The sequence below is a fragment of the Alexandromys fortis genome, unplaced genomic scaffold, assembly GCF_014885135.2.
Source record: "Alexandromys fortis isolate MF-2015 unplaced genomic scaffold, M_Fortis_MF-2015_v1.1 scaffold_29, whole genome shotgun sequence".
NCBI lineage: Eukaryota > Metazoa > Chordata > Mammalia > Rodentia > Cricetidae > Alexandromys > Alexandromys fortis.
The window spans coordinates 15025528-15042818 of NW_026067891.1; the positions used below are offsets into that span (position 1 = coordinate 15025528).

At 44.5% G+C, this 17291-nt stretch overlaps 1 protein-coding gene across 6 annotated transcripts in view; it reads right to left on the reverse strand.

Moving 5' to 3' along the window:
* The window catches only part of Cdk5rap2 (CDK5 regulatory subunit associated protein 2), a 161178-nt gene that overhangs the window by 21621 nt on the left and 122266 nt on the right, over nucleotides 1-17291 (reverse strand). For all 6 annotated transcript variants that reach the window (XM_050135239.1, XM_050135230.1, XM_050135234.1 and 3 more), the window contains 4 exons: nucleotides 12137-12185; nucleotides 9276-9454; nucleotides 4979-5098; nucleotides 1365-1481 (listed from right to left, as the gene is read on the reverse strand). In XM_050135239.1, coding sequence (XP_049991196.1) covers nucleotides 1365-1481; nucleotides 4979-5098; nucleotides 9276-9454; nucleotides 12137-12185 — 465 coding nt within the window. The remainder of the gene's footprint in view (nucleotides 1-1364; nucleotides 1482-4978; nucleotides 5099-9275; nucleotides 9455-12136; nucleotides 12186-17291) is intronic.

Below are 17291 nucleotides of genomic sequence, written 5' to 3' on the forward strand. Positions count from 1 at the left end.
CCAAAGGAGTGGCAATGGTAGCACACCCTAGCACTAACTGTATATAGGGCACTACAGTAAGCCCTCTCGTGTTTCAATGTCCTGTATTTGCAGCATACTGCCAAGGCAGGCCCTGGGAATTTCCCCATCTTCCAGATGAGAAACAAATGAGAGACGGTAAGGCTTCCCTGTAGCCATATGGACAGGAAGGGGCACAGCCTTAGATGTAGATCTACTATTAACCAGGAATCAGTATTTCCATGTGCACGAGGGCTCCTACTGGTCCACGTGACATCAGCACAGCTGCATCACTCCATCTCTAACCTGCACCTTGTCTCTTCTCCTCCTCTGACCCTCAGACACCTTGGGTAAGCATCCCTTTCCTTTGTAGACTTGGATCCTGAGGACTTGAGCTGAGGGGCCTGCTTTTTATCACAGCAGGCCTAACTCCTCCTTGCTATAGGTTTGCCCATTTCATCCATCAGATTACAGCCTTCTAATGCAAATACGGGCTTGTTTATTTCTGTATCAGTCTACCAAGCTCCCCTGTATGTCAGGATAGAGAAAAGTTATTGAATGAATGCATGAACTGCATGAGCCCCAGTTTTGACTCTTAAGGCAAAATCAGTATCCATATCACCCCAAGGACTGTGGGATAAGCTGGCCTACATTCCAGCTCCAGCACCTGTAGCTCAGTGACCACACCAGGGCAATTGCTTACACTGTGAATTCTTACTTGAGAAACAGGGCTAATAATTCTTCACTCTAGAATCATTATACATATGAACAGTAACATAAGTAAAAGCTCGTTGACAGCTAAGCTCCAAGAGAAATAATTAAGAATCCTTATAAAGAATTCTGGATAAACTTCACTGGTAGGAGAAAATCTCCAGTAAAGATCTGGCAGTAATAAATTTCCAGTGCTTCTCTCTTCCTGGGATGGGATGAGAAAATACAGTAACATGTGTTGAGACCCTGGTAGAGACTTTTTTCTTCTTTCTTTCTCTTTTGGTTTTTTGAGACAGGGTTTCTTTGTAACTTTGGAGCCTGTCCTAGAACTCTTGTAGACCAGGTTAGCCTCGAACTCACAGAGATCCACCTGCCTCTGCCTCCTGAGTGCTGGGATTAAAGGCATGCACCACCACCGCCCGGCTGCTCTGGAGGCTTTTTATTCTAGTTGTCACAACAGGTAGGTGCGGCGGTTTGTAACCCACCTGTGCCCTCGTTTTCTTAGCTATAAAACAAGGAATGCTCCACAGGATTGGTGTGCAGTTAAAGGTAGAAAATTGTCAGGTCCGCCCCTTTGGAATCTAGGGTGTCAGCTCCAGATATCTTTTGACAAAGGGCTTTGGAATTTAGGCTGCAGGTGGCCCCTGATTTCTTACCTCTGGCCCCTTTCTCGAGCATCATACTGAGGGCCTGGTTCTGCTTCCTCAGGAAATGTATCTCTGATGTCAGAGAGCTATGCAGCTCTGAGCCATAAGCAGAAACATTTGTGGAACCTATAAGAACACACAGGAATTGTGACTTATAGACAGCTCCGGACAGGATGGATAAATTTTTCTAAGAAATATGCCGAAACAATGAAGAAATATAGCATGCAATGAAAACCAGCCCATGCACCATGTAACAACACACAGCCAGAGTCTAAAGGGCAAGAACAGTGAGCATAACAGGGAGGCGAGAGGAGGCGTCTACATCACCATGCCCTGAAGATGAACAACGATGACAGCTGAACCGCAGCAGGGTGAAAGACGACAGTAGAACCATCATGGTCAACTGACTCTCAGGCCTTGGGCCTTGTCTCTGCGGCAGCTCAGTCTAACTCCGCCCCCTCTGGTCTTTCTCACCCTTTCCCTGTCTTAGGAGAAGACCCACTCTAATTCCTGACCTAGGCTTGCATGAGGGAATATCCTAAATTCCCCTTTGTCCTCCTGTCCAAGCAGGCAATTACAGCTGCTGATTCTTCCCCAGAATGCTCAGACTATGGCAAACTTTCCAGTATGCTCTAGGCCTTAAGCACCCCGTCTAGCTTCATTCCCTGCTGTTCTACCAATGACGTTATCATCTCGAGCACAACCCTTTCACTGCTATTTCATGCCGAAAAATATCTGGTGGTCTGCAGTACAAAAAATAAACTTCTCTGTGTCGAATTCAAGCCCCTCCATTGCTCTGCTCCCGTGCCACAACAGAAACCATTCTCTCTCCATTCAGACCCCAGGCCCAGAAAATGCTGAGAACCAGTGACTGTTATGCTCTTCACACCCACTCCCTCGTCAAAACTAAACTCATCAATTACTGGCTTAATTCCCTTTCTAGAAGTGTACACTGTGGAGACTGGCTGGGATCTAGAATTAGATGGGGCGGGGGGGGCACTTTATGTCATTCAACCTAGGGCATGCCTCATGCTGGGCACCTCCTTGGCCTCCCAAGCTCAGCACAACTTTCTTGTCTGCAGCTATTATTGGGGTGCTCCATTCACAGCCGGCCTCGAGCACTTGCAGGATGCCCAGCGTCTTCTCTGTGTGGCAGGCAGATACTTCCCTCCAGGCTTCTGTACTGATTCAGTTCACTTACTACACCACAACCAAAATGCCACAACCCTGTGCTCCCAGACACTAGGTAAGGACCTGGGCAGGGGTCTCTGGCAACCAGTGAGACCTAAGTGAAATCTGCTGAGGGCTTCAAGGAGATGGTGCACTAGAGAAGAGAGAAGCTTCAGACTCTACCTTCCCCACTGTCCTAGGAGGATGGGACACTGACAGTAAACAGTCACCATGGAAGGAAGTCAGCCTAACCCTGCCTCAGAGCTCTCTGCCACTGGGGTTCTTGTGATCAATGGAAATATAAAAATCAGCCCTTGTTTCCACTGCTTGTTCTCACATTTCTTCCCAGCTCCCTGCAGCTGAAAGCACTGGATATGTACATAAGTGCCTATGGTGTGCATCCACACCCCTTCTAAACAAGGTGTGGCTAGCTCTCCTGGAAATATTCTTCCCACTCTACAGAACTTCTCTGGCACATGAGTCATACAGAATTAAATCAGATTAATTTTTATTCACAAATGTCTCTTCCCACCATCTTCCCCTACTTGTCCCAGTGAACTCTGGGATCATTTCAGAGTTCCTGCCTGTCTCCTGATTAACAGCTGCAAGGCATCGGGCAAGTTGTCCACCTCCCTGCCAAGCCTTGGTTAGCACAATAAAAACACCCATGCTGCTGTGCTGTGGTTCTCATCTGCGTTTCTAGATGAACGGAAAGTGGGGCCACAAGAGAACCACAGACTCATCAGAACAAGCAGCAGAACTCCCAACATCGAAACTCATTGATGTCAGGGAATTACCTGAAAATAAATAAATAATAGGCCATAAAACATTCCTGATTCACTAAACCTACTTAGGCCCGACTGCCCTAATGAAGACCACCTGGACGCTATGCGGCAAGCCTTTGCTTTGAGTACTACCTCTGCAGTCAGACCAGACAACTTGCAGTGAGCTAGAGCCTCTAAGGCATAAGAGTTTCTGACATTCCCCCTTGACATCGTACAGAGTCCTGCCTTTTCAGAGTGATCCCCAAGATGAACATTTCACATCAGGGGTAGGGAAGACTGCTTTTTGTTTTGTCTTTCCAGAAACTGTGACAATAAGGCGAGAACAGCACATCTCTCCACGAGAGTGAAGACTTTATGAATGCCTCTCTGTAAACTCATTGATGACAGGTAAGTCCCAGTCAGAGGAATTATTCTACAATTGGGCTCCACTGTAGCCGGTGGCCATTTGAACCCCCAAATAATTCCATAATTGGATTTGCTGGGGAAAATGCAAAACATAATGAATCTAACTCAGGCATTACCAAGAGTGAACATCAAGGGCCCAGCATGAATTTCTTTCCTGTGTTTGACACAACTAATAACTCAAATTAATCAAATTTCTTAGGGGTGAGGGAGGAGGATGAAGGGTGCACGGGATGAATGGAAGCCCAGGCAGAAGACTGGAAGCTTCTTGCAAAATGCAGTGGAAACCGAAGCATACGCAGACTTTCAGAACCAGCATTATGTGTGGACTAGAGAGCAATGAAAAATGGGCTGGGGTCCAAGTCTTGAGTTTTACCAATGAGTCCTACATTTCTAGAACTCAGTGATCTCATCTCTAAAATGGTGTCAGCGTCCTCAATGGCAGAGCATCGAAAGACTGAAAGTTAAACTGGCCTTGTTACATAAAATAGTAAAATAAAACCAATAGTGATAAAAGCAACTATTTATTGAGTGAGCACTGAGCAAGGCCTTGTTCATGACACTGCTTCATTTAATAGCAGAAAAACCATGTTTCATTAAACAACTAAGACTAGAGTGAACTGCCAAAGTTAACACCGATAAACATACCCAGGGCAACCCAACCAACTTCAACAATACAATGACTACAGAGGAAACCAAGAAGAGAGAGGAGGAAAGGAGGGAGGGAGGGGTTAACAGCTGGTTTCTGAACCATGTGAAGGAGTGTCTTACAGGTGTTCAGTTTTAAAGGAAGATCATTCCCTTCAAAGCAAACTGAGGTGGGGTGGGAATAGTGCTGGCCTTCTTTGGCATGAAAGATTTGCCAGATGTCAATTTATGGTCTATTGTTGTTGTTGTTTTTGTTTTGAGACAGGGTTTCTCTGTAGCCTTGGAGCCTGTCCTGGAACTAGCTCTTGTAGACCAGGCTGGTCTCGAACTCACAGAGATCCACCTGCCTCTGCTTCTCATGTGCTGGAATTAAAGGTGTGTGCCACCACTACCCGGCTTATAGTCTACTATTGATAAAAAGGAAAAAAATACGGCTCTATTCTATTTTAGAATCCCAAGCCATACCACTATAGTGAGAAGACAGTTAAAGCTCAGGACCCCAGAGGCTAGCCAATTTCTCCACCCAGTATGATTCACAGAGAGCCTCTTCAGGCAAACACATCACAGAGCAGGAACCCACCAAACCCCATTTCTTACCCTGGGAAAGTCCTTCCTTACCTTGGTCAGTCTCAGACCTCTGATGTTCCAGCTGTTTCCGGAGCTTCTCATTTGTTTTAATAAATTCTTCCAAATTCTTTCTCAAAGTTCGAATTTCCTGTATGTGTTCCATTAGTAAGTCTACAGGAAGGAAGAACATTTTAAATTTAAAGTCTAAAGTCCCCAACAAATTGAATAGTTGGTAGATTATGCAGAGATCTTGAAATTTCAATAGCACTGGATGTATTGAGAGAGTCAGCAGCTGGCAATTCTTTCCCAGGTTTGGGGAGGCCAAGCTATTTCCCACAGCACATAGTCATGGCTCAATAATGGCTCTCTGCAGCCCTCCATGAGGAAGTAACTTTACATCACACACAAAAATTATACTCCATACAATTTTAATGCTAACTCTAATGCAGCCTTTTATTCTTCTCAATATCAAATATTAATTTAAAATCTTCCTTATGGTGAAACTAACAGATCACTTTCAAGTTAGCCTGAACTGCCTGAGAGTTGATTAAATTACCTTCTTAATGAATCCAGATAATTTTCTAGGCTAGTTTTCTTTTTTTTCTGCAATGAGTATGTTATCCCTATATCATTCATTAATTTCAAGACTTAAAACAATGCAAGTGAGAGAGGTAATAAAAAGAATGTTTTTCAGATCACTGCTGTGTGAGTATAAATGTGTATGACCCTCTAGGGCTATTGATATCACTAGTTTTAGGAAAGTTCTCCAGTGTCGGTTCCCAAATAGTTCTACTTCCAGGACTCTATTTAAGGCTCACGTGAGATGCTCACAGGCACTGGCCGGAATACATGAAAATACTTAACTGAGTTTACAAGTGACAGGAAACTGAAACAGCTCAAATTGTTCATTGAGCCGAGGACCATTCACTATGCCGAGGGATTACACAGCTATTAAATTATGCAATGAAAACTATAAATATGGAAAATGTGTTATGTTATGGCAAATTTCAAAAGATATAAAATTGGTTACAACATAATCCCAATTCTATATAAGAACATACAGGTAGTATAAACAAATAAACCAAAAAAGCAATTACAATGAGATATTAATTGTAGTTACCTCAAGGTGATAGATTTCAGGCTTTTAAAAACCTCCATTTGACATTTTAACATATCACTTAATAAATACTTAATTTTTCCAAATTTCCTAGGATGATCATGTATTAATTTTTTTACCTTCTGCCACATCTCACTTCAACAGAGAAAGAAGGAAGAATGGTTTCACTCTAGAGGAGGATTTCCAGAGTCAGTGTTTAAAACATAATCACATTAAATATCCAAAGGCAAAACTAATGTCTTTAATTCATCAATTAGGGTACACTCAGTATGTCTTAGTAATGTTTGTTTTAAAACATTATACTAATGTTATGACCCAGTTTTAATTCCTCCAAAATGGCTTTCATTTAAAAGTAGCACAATGTTACAGATCTTTTCCTAATTAAATAGTAATTTTGCCATGAATTTGAATGTTTATGAGATGACTTAATTCCCAGACCTTCAGCTATCTCCTATTAATGCCAGAAGTGCGGCAAGTCATTTAGTGGAATGTCTGCCTCCCGCTGCAGCACGGCGGGAAAGGCTGTCTGTGCACATTTGTGGTGTGCCCTGCACTGGTCCTCCCGGCCCAGCCTCGAGGTCCTGCCAACCTTCTTCCAGAAGACCGTCAGCCCAGAGTCAGCCAGCTCACTGGTTTGGACTGCCACCTTCCTTGCTGGTCTATTTGAGTCTCACACTGCTGACTGTGGAGTGATGATGCTTCATACAAGCCATCTTTCAGAGTGAGGATTATCACATGGGCTGAAGGAAACACCCCCAGGGGAATTAGACACCATGCATTAATTATGCAGCCATCCTGAGGAGAAGGAATACTATAGCACCATTTCCAAAGTGGGAGAAGAGGATCCTCCTGTCTTACAGTAAACTCTTTCAGTAAGTCCTAACTTGTAAAAACCATAAAGCCTATAAAATCTGCCACACACAAAAAAGAAAGAAGAGAAAAAATGTGTGTCTTCTGCTGGGTAGTTCCAAATTTAGAGAATCTATATTAAGAAAATGCCCTCAAAGAGGAAGGCTTTGTGTTCAAGACTCCCCTGCAGCACTGTTTACAATTGTGAGAAAGTGCTGAGCTCTAGGAACAGAAGGAAAACTGCAGTTCAGCCATCTGAGGGCTGTTCCAAAGCCACTAAAAGTGACATTATCTGACAACATGTCAGAAAGTCTATGAAAGAATGGTAAGTGAGCAAAGAAAAAAATGCCAAATTATTTCTCTATACAGATTAAAAACGTGACAAAAGGAAAAACAGATGCAGAGAAGAAAAAGCTGAAGAGAAATTAAAAAAAAAAAAAAAGCAAACAGTGGCTATCTTTCAATGGCTCCAGAGCATGGGGCTCCCACTCAAGAAAAGGGCTAGTGATGCACTAAGGGCACAGGCAGCCTAGACACATCCCTGCTGAACAGAGACAAGAGACAGGCCTGAATTACTTTGAGATTTGGAAAAATTAAATTTTTTTCTATATTTATTTTAACCTTTATCTCTTATATTAAAAAAAAATACAGTGATAGGCAGAAGAGAGCTGTGCCTAAGACCACATAGGGAAAATGGGATCACATTCTCTTTGAATGATCCATTCACGCTGCTCCTCCACCCATGCGATCAGATCTCATGCAGTGATTTCAGTATCCTGGAGAGGGGCTAAGTGTTACACTGGACTAAGTGCAGAAGTGGGGTACACTAAGAACAGGGAAATGATTTATAGTCTAACCTAAAGTAGATGAGGGCAGAACCCACAACCAGAAGTGATGGAAAAATCAAGTCTCACAAAAATCTCTAAGGGATACCACCAGAAACCCCAGGATGTAAGGTCTAGACGACTGGCCACTGCAAGATTTGGTTGGTTCCTGAGTTATACCAAGAATGTGCATGTCATATTCTAGGTACGTCTAAGATGTGGGACCTGAGTATCCAGAGGAGCCTTAGAGGACATCATGGGACAAAGACTTGGCTCTAGTATCATTGACATATTGGTCGGCTTCTCCATCTAAAAGAAATCTAGTTGTTTAAACCAAACACTTCAATTACAATTCAATTACAATTCAATAAGCAATGGCTTATGTAATTAATTTAGTATTAACAAAAGGTTTTAGCAAGGAGGGCTAGTAGTGTGTGTTACAGAATCCACTGTGGTGACTTAGAAAAAACCCACTGGAATAGGCAAGAGATCAGAGACCATCAAGAGAGATACAGAGTTTATACATATCAAAGGCCTGACACATAGGCTGTGCTCCACAACTTGCCTTCTTGTGAATTAGCTCATGTGGACCATGCACATTACCTAGAGCTACTTTGTACTTTAGAGCAGTGCTGTGCAACTGGAAGAGGACACACCCTGCACAGCCTTCAATACTTGCTATCTGCCGCTTGGGTGGAAAAGTGTGCTAAGCACAAGTCCATCTGGCCTGCCTCTATGGTACTTTGGATCTCTGAAACATACTGAATGACAAACAGTTAAGTCCAACTTCTACCCCAAGAGAAGAAATGAAAGCTGTAAGCAGAAAGGAGAATGGGGAAGGTCCCTAGGAAGCTGATTTGGCCAGTTTAGTTCACACCTAGCAACAGAACAAGGCAGAACATCTGTGCTCTGAAATTCCCATGCTGAAGCCCTTAGCACAGGTGTGATGGTGTCAGGGAGTGGAGCCCCTGGAGGAAATTAGGTCATGAGGACGCAATGCCCGTGAATTAATGTTCTTGTGGACAGACCATAGGAATCTCCACTGATCTTTCTTCCTCTATGTCAGAATTCAAGTGGGAAGAGGATGCTCACAGAACTCAACTACACTGCCTGTAAGGCACACTGACCTCTGCTTTACACACATCAGAATTGTGAGAGATGGATTTGTGCTGTCTGCCGTCCCCTGTATTCAGCTGCAGCAGCCTGAGTAGACTAAATTAAAGGGCCTGATGCCATGGCCAAGAGTCATCACTTAAGGGTCCTGCTTCAGGATGTGCAGAAACTAAAGGACAACTAACAACAGTGACATATCCCCAGGGCTTTTTACCCACCCTTTGAAAAGAGCAGATCGCCCAAGTCATCATTTAAAAAGAAACCAAGACTTCCTCACTGCTAGCATACTGTAACATCATAGCTCCTTCCGCTGATAAATCATCCTCCACGAGCAGTTCTGGTTCTCCCTCCATTGGTGAAATGGTCAGACATACATAAACCCATTCTGCTCATCAAAACAAGACAGCCTGGTTATGCCTTCGGTGCTTAGTGAAGCTTAGCTCACCTTGAGGAAAATTGTTCTCCATAGCAGGGAACTTCCCAGTCTTGTTGTCTGTCTTCTGGTCTAGAGACAGGAAGGATTTATCAGACATCTCATCATCTGACAGTGCATGAGAGGCAGAAGGCGCCGCAGAGTCAGGCAGGAGATGATGATGGGTTAAGTTGTCTTCCTCAGTTCTCAACCTTCAAGATCAAAAGAAAAGTCATATCCAAATACAACCTCCTGAGATCATCTAGTGAAGACTGGTTTTATAAATGTATGTATGTATATACATATATATGTAATAATTATAATTAAAGAGTAAGAATCCATGAATTTGAGAAGAAAGGGAGATGGGAGGAACTGAACGGAAGAAGTAATAATATAAAAACAATACTCATACGATATTCTCAAAAATGAATAAAAAGAAATTCTTAAAATTTTAAAAAGAAATGTCATTTCCCACACCATGATCCCAAGCTGGACCATGTGCTTGAATACTTAGGGATAACTTTCTCTTTGTGACTGATCATCCATAGAACCTCAGTCTGTCCTTAGAAGGGCCTCCATGGGCTTAAGTCTGGAATCAAGGAAGAAAAGGAAGGGAAGAGACTGTGCTTGTCCAACACTGTGATTTATAGGGCAGCAGCCTGAGACAGAGCATGATTCAAGGGCACCTGTTCACAAAGTGCTGTTCTGTCCCAGGGTTCTGGATCTTTATTTGTCCTCACGGACACCCTCTGAGGAAGGAAGCACTATTGTCTTTTAGAATCGAGGAAGCCAAAGTGCATCATGAGCCAGGTGCTGTCTCGGTTAATAAGTGGCACTACTCACATTAGACCTACGCGTATCTGGCCCCATAGCCCCAAGAGAATGTGGGAGTCCATCCCAAAGTCACAGGATGGCCTTAGACCTAAAAAATCTCAAAGATTTCTTGACTCCCTTGGCAGGTTTCTATATTACCATTCTGGCAATCATCTGGTCAGTAACCTGGATTTGCAAGGACCACCTAAGCCAAAGAAAAAAACCAGCTGAATGCTGTGAAAAGCCAGCGTGAATCTCCATTATAGATAAGCTCCTTAATTTAAGCTCTTTGTACTCCCCCTTTCCCTGTTACTTCTCGTCAGTGGCCAGTCTCATTATTCATGTACTTAGACAAGAGCAAAGGACTCCAACGCTGCAGTGCATCCATTAACAGGTAAACACTGGGTGCAGCTGAGCCCAGACAGTGTGATGGATGCCAGGCTTGCTGCTGCCTTCCAAATGTACAGTGAGGGCCAAGAGTACCCATTTCATTAGCACAGGAGTGACCTGTGAGTGCTGAGCCTACAACTTGAAAATAGCAGAGCAGAAGGAAGAGCAGCAAACTCAGAGATGGAAAGGAGAAACACCTGGTTGAAGAGGACAGAAAGATGTTCCTTGCCTCCCTCCCACTTAGTCTCTGGACACACTCGGTCTTCCAGAACAGAAAGTCTGAAAAGCTTCATCCTTACTTTCTCCACTTCAAAGACCCCTATTAGTCCTGTAGGAGAGCGTTGGACTGAGAATCCTAAAAGCAGCTTCTATGGACCACCCAGTGGGCCTGGCTTGCCCCTGAAGCCATGACTCCTTTACATCAGTCAAGGACATAGTCCAGGGAGGTCCCAGTACCATCACTTTGATTCTTTAGATCCTAAGACTAGTTGGGACCAGCCCCACTCAAAGGCCTTCCTTTCCCTCTCCATAGCTGCCAGCAGGATGTGGAATAAGGATGGATGCATGGGTTCAACTAGAAGGTAACTCAGGTGACACTGCAGGAGGAAGAGTGTTTCTTTTACGACTACAGTCACCTTGATAACAACACTGTCCAGTGAGGTAGGGCACCTCCCTGACTACTCTCCGTAATGATGGTAATGATGCTGGTGGCCCCCGTGAAGCCAATGAAATCTACATTTCTACATCCCAGACTATCCATTTCTTCATTTCACTCCAAGGACCCCCAAGCCACACATATTAAAGTCACAGCATATGAAGCGTAAGTGGGCAAGCCCTCAGCACAGCCAGTTGGCTGAAGAAGTAAGCAAAGAAAGCATATAATCCCTGCTATCATTCTTATCCTCAAACGACAGCACAGAAAAACTGGTGCTGGAACACGGCAGACTGGAGTTCCAGTTCCAGCTCTACCACTCAATGAAGGTACACAGCTCTGAACCACAAGCTCCTCATCCTGAAGTGTGAATGAAAATGCTTGAATTGTGGCATCAGAAGCAATAAGGGTGAAACCCCGTCAGTGCTAGACAATGTTGTTCTCCTTAGAGAGGAGTGAGCCAAATGGGAATATGTAGCACACACCACACGGTTAAGTGCTTCATGGAACTATGTCAAGTGGTATGGCAAGAAAAGCTGATGCTGGAACAGAAAGACACAGGGTGTTGGCAAGGTCCATGGTCATTTCTGTTCCAGCTGCCTCTGAGGAATGGCTTTCCCACTACTCAAGAAAAGTGACAGTGTACATAGCTATGTAGAGCGGGTCAGGAGAATAAGGAGCCAGGTAAAGAGACATGGGGCAGAGGGTAGAAGGTGCAGGGAGGGAAGGAAAACAAATCAGTTGGCACATGCTCCAGTGCCAGGCTTAGGACAGTGGGACCCTCGGGTTCCTCCAGGAAGATGTGCTTCAGTTACTGACAGAAACACCACGAGTCACCTGAACCCAGTGTGTGCAGCTGCAGGACTTACAGTGGTGGACTATGGTTGCTGTGCAGTCACTGTTGGTTCTATGGGTGCTGGTGCCTTATTTACAAAAAACATAAAGTTGCAGAAAACAGGGAGCTTTAAATTTTAAAAACCTGCAGGCAAATCAAGGCTGGCAACTCCTTGAGATTCCTTAAGGAGCGCTACACACTCACCTCTCCTGCAGGTCCCTCTGGGGATGCGGTTCCGTTCCGGCCAACGCTCCTAGGAGCACAGAGAACATTAGGGGCTAAAAAGAGCTTTTAAAAACTGTTCACCAGCTAAATAAAAAGGTGAACCCAAAGAAAAACATATAGGCATCCTCCTGAATATTAACCTTCATCAGGCGATGAAAGGAGACAGAGACAGAGACCCACATTGGAGCACCGGACTGAAATCTCAAGGTTCAAATCAGGAGCAGATGAAGAGAGCACGAGCAAGGAACTCAGGACCGCGAGGGGGGCACCCACACACTGAGACAATGGGGATGTTCTATCGGGAACTCACCAAGGCCAGCTGGCCCGGGTCTGAAAAAGCTTGGGATAAAACCGGACTCGCTGAACACAGCGGACAATGAGGACTGCTGAGAACTCAAGAACAATGTTTTTTTTTTTATTTTTTATTTTTAAAGATTTATTTATTATGTATACAGCATTCTGTCTGCATGGATATCTGCAGGTCAGAAGAGGGCACCAGATCTCATTACAGGTGGTTGTGAGCCACCATGTGGTTGCTAGGAATTGAACTCAGGATCTTTGGAAGAGCAGCCAGTACTCTTAACCTCTGAGCCATCTCTCCAGCCCGAGTTTGTACTTTATAGATAAACACATTACCAAGCATACTTAGCTGTGTTAAGCATGTAACCTTCGTGCCTCTAACTCCAGCCTGTGGGTGGCGGAGGAAGAAAGATCACTGTGAGTTCAAGACCAGTGTCTTGAACATAGTTGCCACATAGTTAGACACCTCCCCCCATTTCAAACAACAACAACAAAACCCTGGACGAAAAATAGTATATGAGTTGTGTGTCTTTATTTTTAAGTAGTAAACATATTTTCATTTGCTTATTAACTATTTTGTCCATCTCTCTATTAGATAATACTTTTCTTTTTTTGTTTGGTTTTTGTTTTAACTTTTTAAGATAGGATCTCTTTCCACGGTCCTAGGTGATCGGAAACTACATAGCTTAAGCTTGCTTTTAGCTAGCTCCTATAATTTAAATCAGCCCATTTCTATTCATCAATGTGCTGCCCTGAGGATCGGAACCCTTGTTACAGGAGGCAATTAAAAGTTATGCAAAAAATGATGCAGGGCTAGAGAGATGGCTCAATTGTTAAGTGCTGGGGAATAATCCTTCTGTACACTGTGAAGACATGTTGCTCTCAAAATCAATCTCGAAAGCTGATTGGCTGGTAGCTAGGTGGGATTTCAGTGCCCAGAGAAAGCTGGGGAGAAGGGCAGAAGTCAGAGGACACAGAGATACAAACCAGCAGGATGGGGAGGGTGCACGTGAGGTAAATAATCCTCAGGGCAATGGGTTTTTGATCCTACTGCACGTACTGGATTTGTGGGAGCCTAGGCAGTTTGGATGCTCACCTAACTAGACCTGGATGGAGGTGGGTGGTCCTTGGATTTCCCACAGGGCAGGGAACCCTGATTGCTCTTAGGGCTGACAAGGGAGAGGGACTTTATTGGGGGATGGGGAGGGAAATGGGAGGCGGTGGCGGGGAGGAGGCAGAAATCTTTAATAAATAATTAAGAAAAAAAATAAGTAAAAACTGTTAACCAATACGTCCTTGTTCATATATTTGCAGAGGCAAGGATCCATCTTAAAGCTCTTGACCACAGACCTTGGGAGTGGGATCACACAGCTTAAGTTCATACACACTAATTCAGGCACTTGCTCTAGCTGAAAGGAAGAAATCTAGAAAGCAGCCACCATGGTGGTTTCTGGATGCAGCACTTTCCTATGTCTAAAACACAGACAACAGCAGGGTCTAGTGGCAAAGGCCTGTCATCCTAGATATTCAAGTGGCTGAAGATCATAAATTCAAGACAACTTCTGAGGGTATAGAGACAGCTTAGTTGGTAAAGTGCCTACCACACAACCATGATTTTTTTTTTTTTTTTTAGATGTGGTAGCTTGGGCCTAAAACTGCAGCACTGGAGAGGAAGAAACAAAAGTTGTCCAGGACTACCTGGCCAGGCAATAAAGAAAAGAACAGTGTTTCCAAGATGAATGGGAGACCCTGCCTCAAAAAATAAAAAGAACAATTAAGGAAGACGTGTGACATCAACCTCTGCCCTCCACTCCAGCAGTCCCCATCTTCCACACACACATATATATACATGCCTGCACAAACACATGCACACACACAAATATACATGTACATATGCAGATACAAAATAAAAGGAGGGCTAGAGACACAGTTAGTGGCATAGTACAACACATGTGAAGTCCTGGGTTCTAGTCCCAGAACCACAGAACACAACACAAAATCCTCTGGCACTAGTGGAAGGAATATGTGCTCACCGTGAGCAGTGGGTAACAAAATCATAAAGCCTCCCTCTTCCCACCCTATCTGCAGGCACGATCCCGAACCTCCCACCCTCCCCTCTGCAGGCACGATCCAAACTACCTTCTGTTCTCCCTTTCACGAACGTGGGAAGAGGATGCTGACTTAAGTTTTTCACATCACACGTTATGACGAGCATTTCTTTTACGAAGTTTGTTTCAGAAGCATCCACTGTGAAGATGGCAGGCACACATGGATTGGATCTTGTAGTTCCCTACTGGATATTTAGGTCAACTCCAAATTTTAATTTTAGTAAATAAGTGAGACAAATATCTATGTGCATATGGCTTTATCTGCATTTAAATTATTTCCCTAGGAAAGGCTCTCAGAACTGGGATTAGTGGGGAAAGCAGTACTGGAGTGCGTTTGAAGAGGCCACTGTTGACAGCAGGGGAAATGACTAACAGAAATGACAAAAGAAAACAAAAATAAAGCGCAGGATGCTGTGGGGGAAAGACGCTGTGCTCTGTTCCCAAGTGTCATCATTTGAAAGGATGCAAGGGCCCAGGTTTCAAAGCAACTAACAACTTTATTTTAAAAATACTTCAAAACTCTGGAAATTGCATACCAGGATGAGCTCTTTGAAGAAACTGATGCATGGCTAAAGAAAAAAGAAAAAAAAGCCCTTCTATTGCTGCCTTGAAAAATGAGACTATAATTAGCCTGCACCTACAGCGCTCTAAACTCCCAAAAGGAAAAGTCCCCAAACATCACTGGTAAGGAAAAGGGCACCAGCGCAAGCATGTTTGCTTTATGTCTTGTGATTCAGCTGACGGTAAGCACAGAGAGGCCTGTATGGCAGCCACGCTCCCTCTCCATCCCAGCAGGTCACCATATACTTGACACTGTACAGCACTGTCACCCACAGGCAAAAGACAAATGGTCACGGTGAGGAGGCAGCAGCCCTGAGTACAATTCCTTTACATGCACTCTGTGTCTCAGGTCTTCCTGTAATCCCAGAGTGTCAGCACTTCCCTCCACTTTACAGCAGAAGTGCAAGTCCAAGGCTCCAGGCTCCACTCTCACTTGACTGCACTTCAGTAAGGGGCAGGGTCATGGTAGGTGTAGGTTTACGCATGGACCTTGCTGGCTATCTTTCCCATACTAGTGTGATGCTGTGGCTTCCACAAGGCAAGGAGAGGTTGGCAGTCCCCCCAGCCTGGTAGGTGCCCTCAAGTCTGTAGTCCCTATGTCTGCCTTCTGCACTCCTCCTCAAAAAAGGAAAGTCACATCTGACTGGGTCGGAGCTCAAAGTCCTGAAGGACAATTTATAATGGGCAGGACACTTATCTTCTGAAAGAACTGGGGCTGTTCACCAGCCTTCAGGTAACAAAAAGCCTCTGATCTCACAGATCTCAAGACAGGCCACCATTTAGCCCTGCGCTGCCAACAGTTAGAAACTGTACAAGTACTGCCAGGCATATAGAGGTGGTGGCCTGCTGTATGGGCATCACTGAACTTAGCATCATGACCTTCATGCACAAGATAGGAGCCTTTGGTCTGGGATAACTTCAAGCATCCTGAGCTTCCTGACCACAAGCCCATCCTAAAACCCTCAAAGCCTGGTCTCCATGCCCATGGCAGGAAGTGCTCCAATAACACCATCAGATTGAGTCTGTGAAATAAAAGATTGATGTGGGAGTGATTTCTTACTAATAAAGAAACTGCCTAGGCCCCTTGATAGGCCAACACTTAGGTGGGTGGAGTACACAGAACAGAATTCTGGGAAAAAAGAAGCTTAGTCAAGGAGTCGCCATGATTCTCCCACTCCAGACAGACGCAGGTTAAGATCCTCCTTGGTAAGCCAGCTCGTGGGCTACACAGAATATTAGAAATGGGTTAGAACAATATGTAAGAGCTAGCCAATAAGAAGCTGGAACTAGCTGGGCCAGGCAGTGTTTAATAGAATACAGTTTCCGTGTAATTATTTCGGGCATAAGATAGCCATGTGAGCGGCCGGGTGCCGGGGACGCAGCCCTGCCGCTCCTATCTTCAACAGAGTGGCGCCCAACATGGGGCTAAATCCACTTAAAAACCTGAGAAGGCTTAAAAATAAGGGAGAGGGGCTGGAGAGATGGCTCAGTGGTTAAGAGCATTGCTTGCTCTTCCAAAGGTCCTGAGTTCAATTCCCAGCAACCACATGGTGGCTCACAACCATCTGTAATGATGTCTGGCGCCCTCTTCTGGCCTGCAGACATACACACAGACAGAATATTGTATACATAATAAAATAAATAAAAAAAAATAAGGGAGAGAGAGTTTAACACAGATTTTTGCTGTTTGTTGGTGGCGTGCTGAAGAGAGATTTCCTGGTTCAGCAACAGCAGCAGAAAAAACGCTGCGTCATTTTAAAGCGCAGCTTCCTGGGGCTGTGCTGCCAGCACGAACTCTGGCTTTAAAGCATTTCAAGGCTTTTATGGGACTGGATGTTTCTGTTCCCACTTGGGATCGAAAGGAGAGTGCTCGTGCTGATGGCTCAGCACTCCCCGCCTGCACCTGGGCAGAAGGCAGAATCAGGCTTAGGCAGGCGGAAGAGCATGGCGGATTCCTGCCGCCATACAGATACACGTTTTCAGACTGCACACTGCTCTGCATGTCAGATTTGGCTGTAACTTGGATGAAAAGAGTTTCTATGCTACACGCTCAGTCTCAGAGTTAAACTGCTGACTGTGGCGCCAATATGGACTTGCTGTGTGCCTGGAACTGTGCTCAGCTCAGGGGCACCAAATGGATCTGAGACAGGAGCAGCTGCTCCATG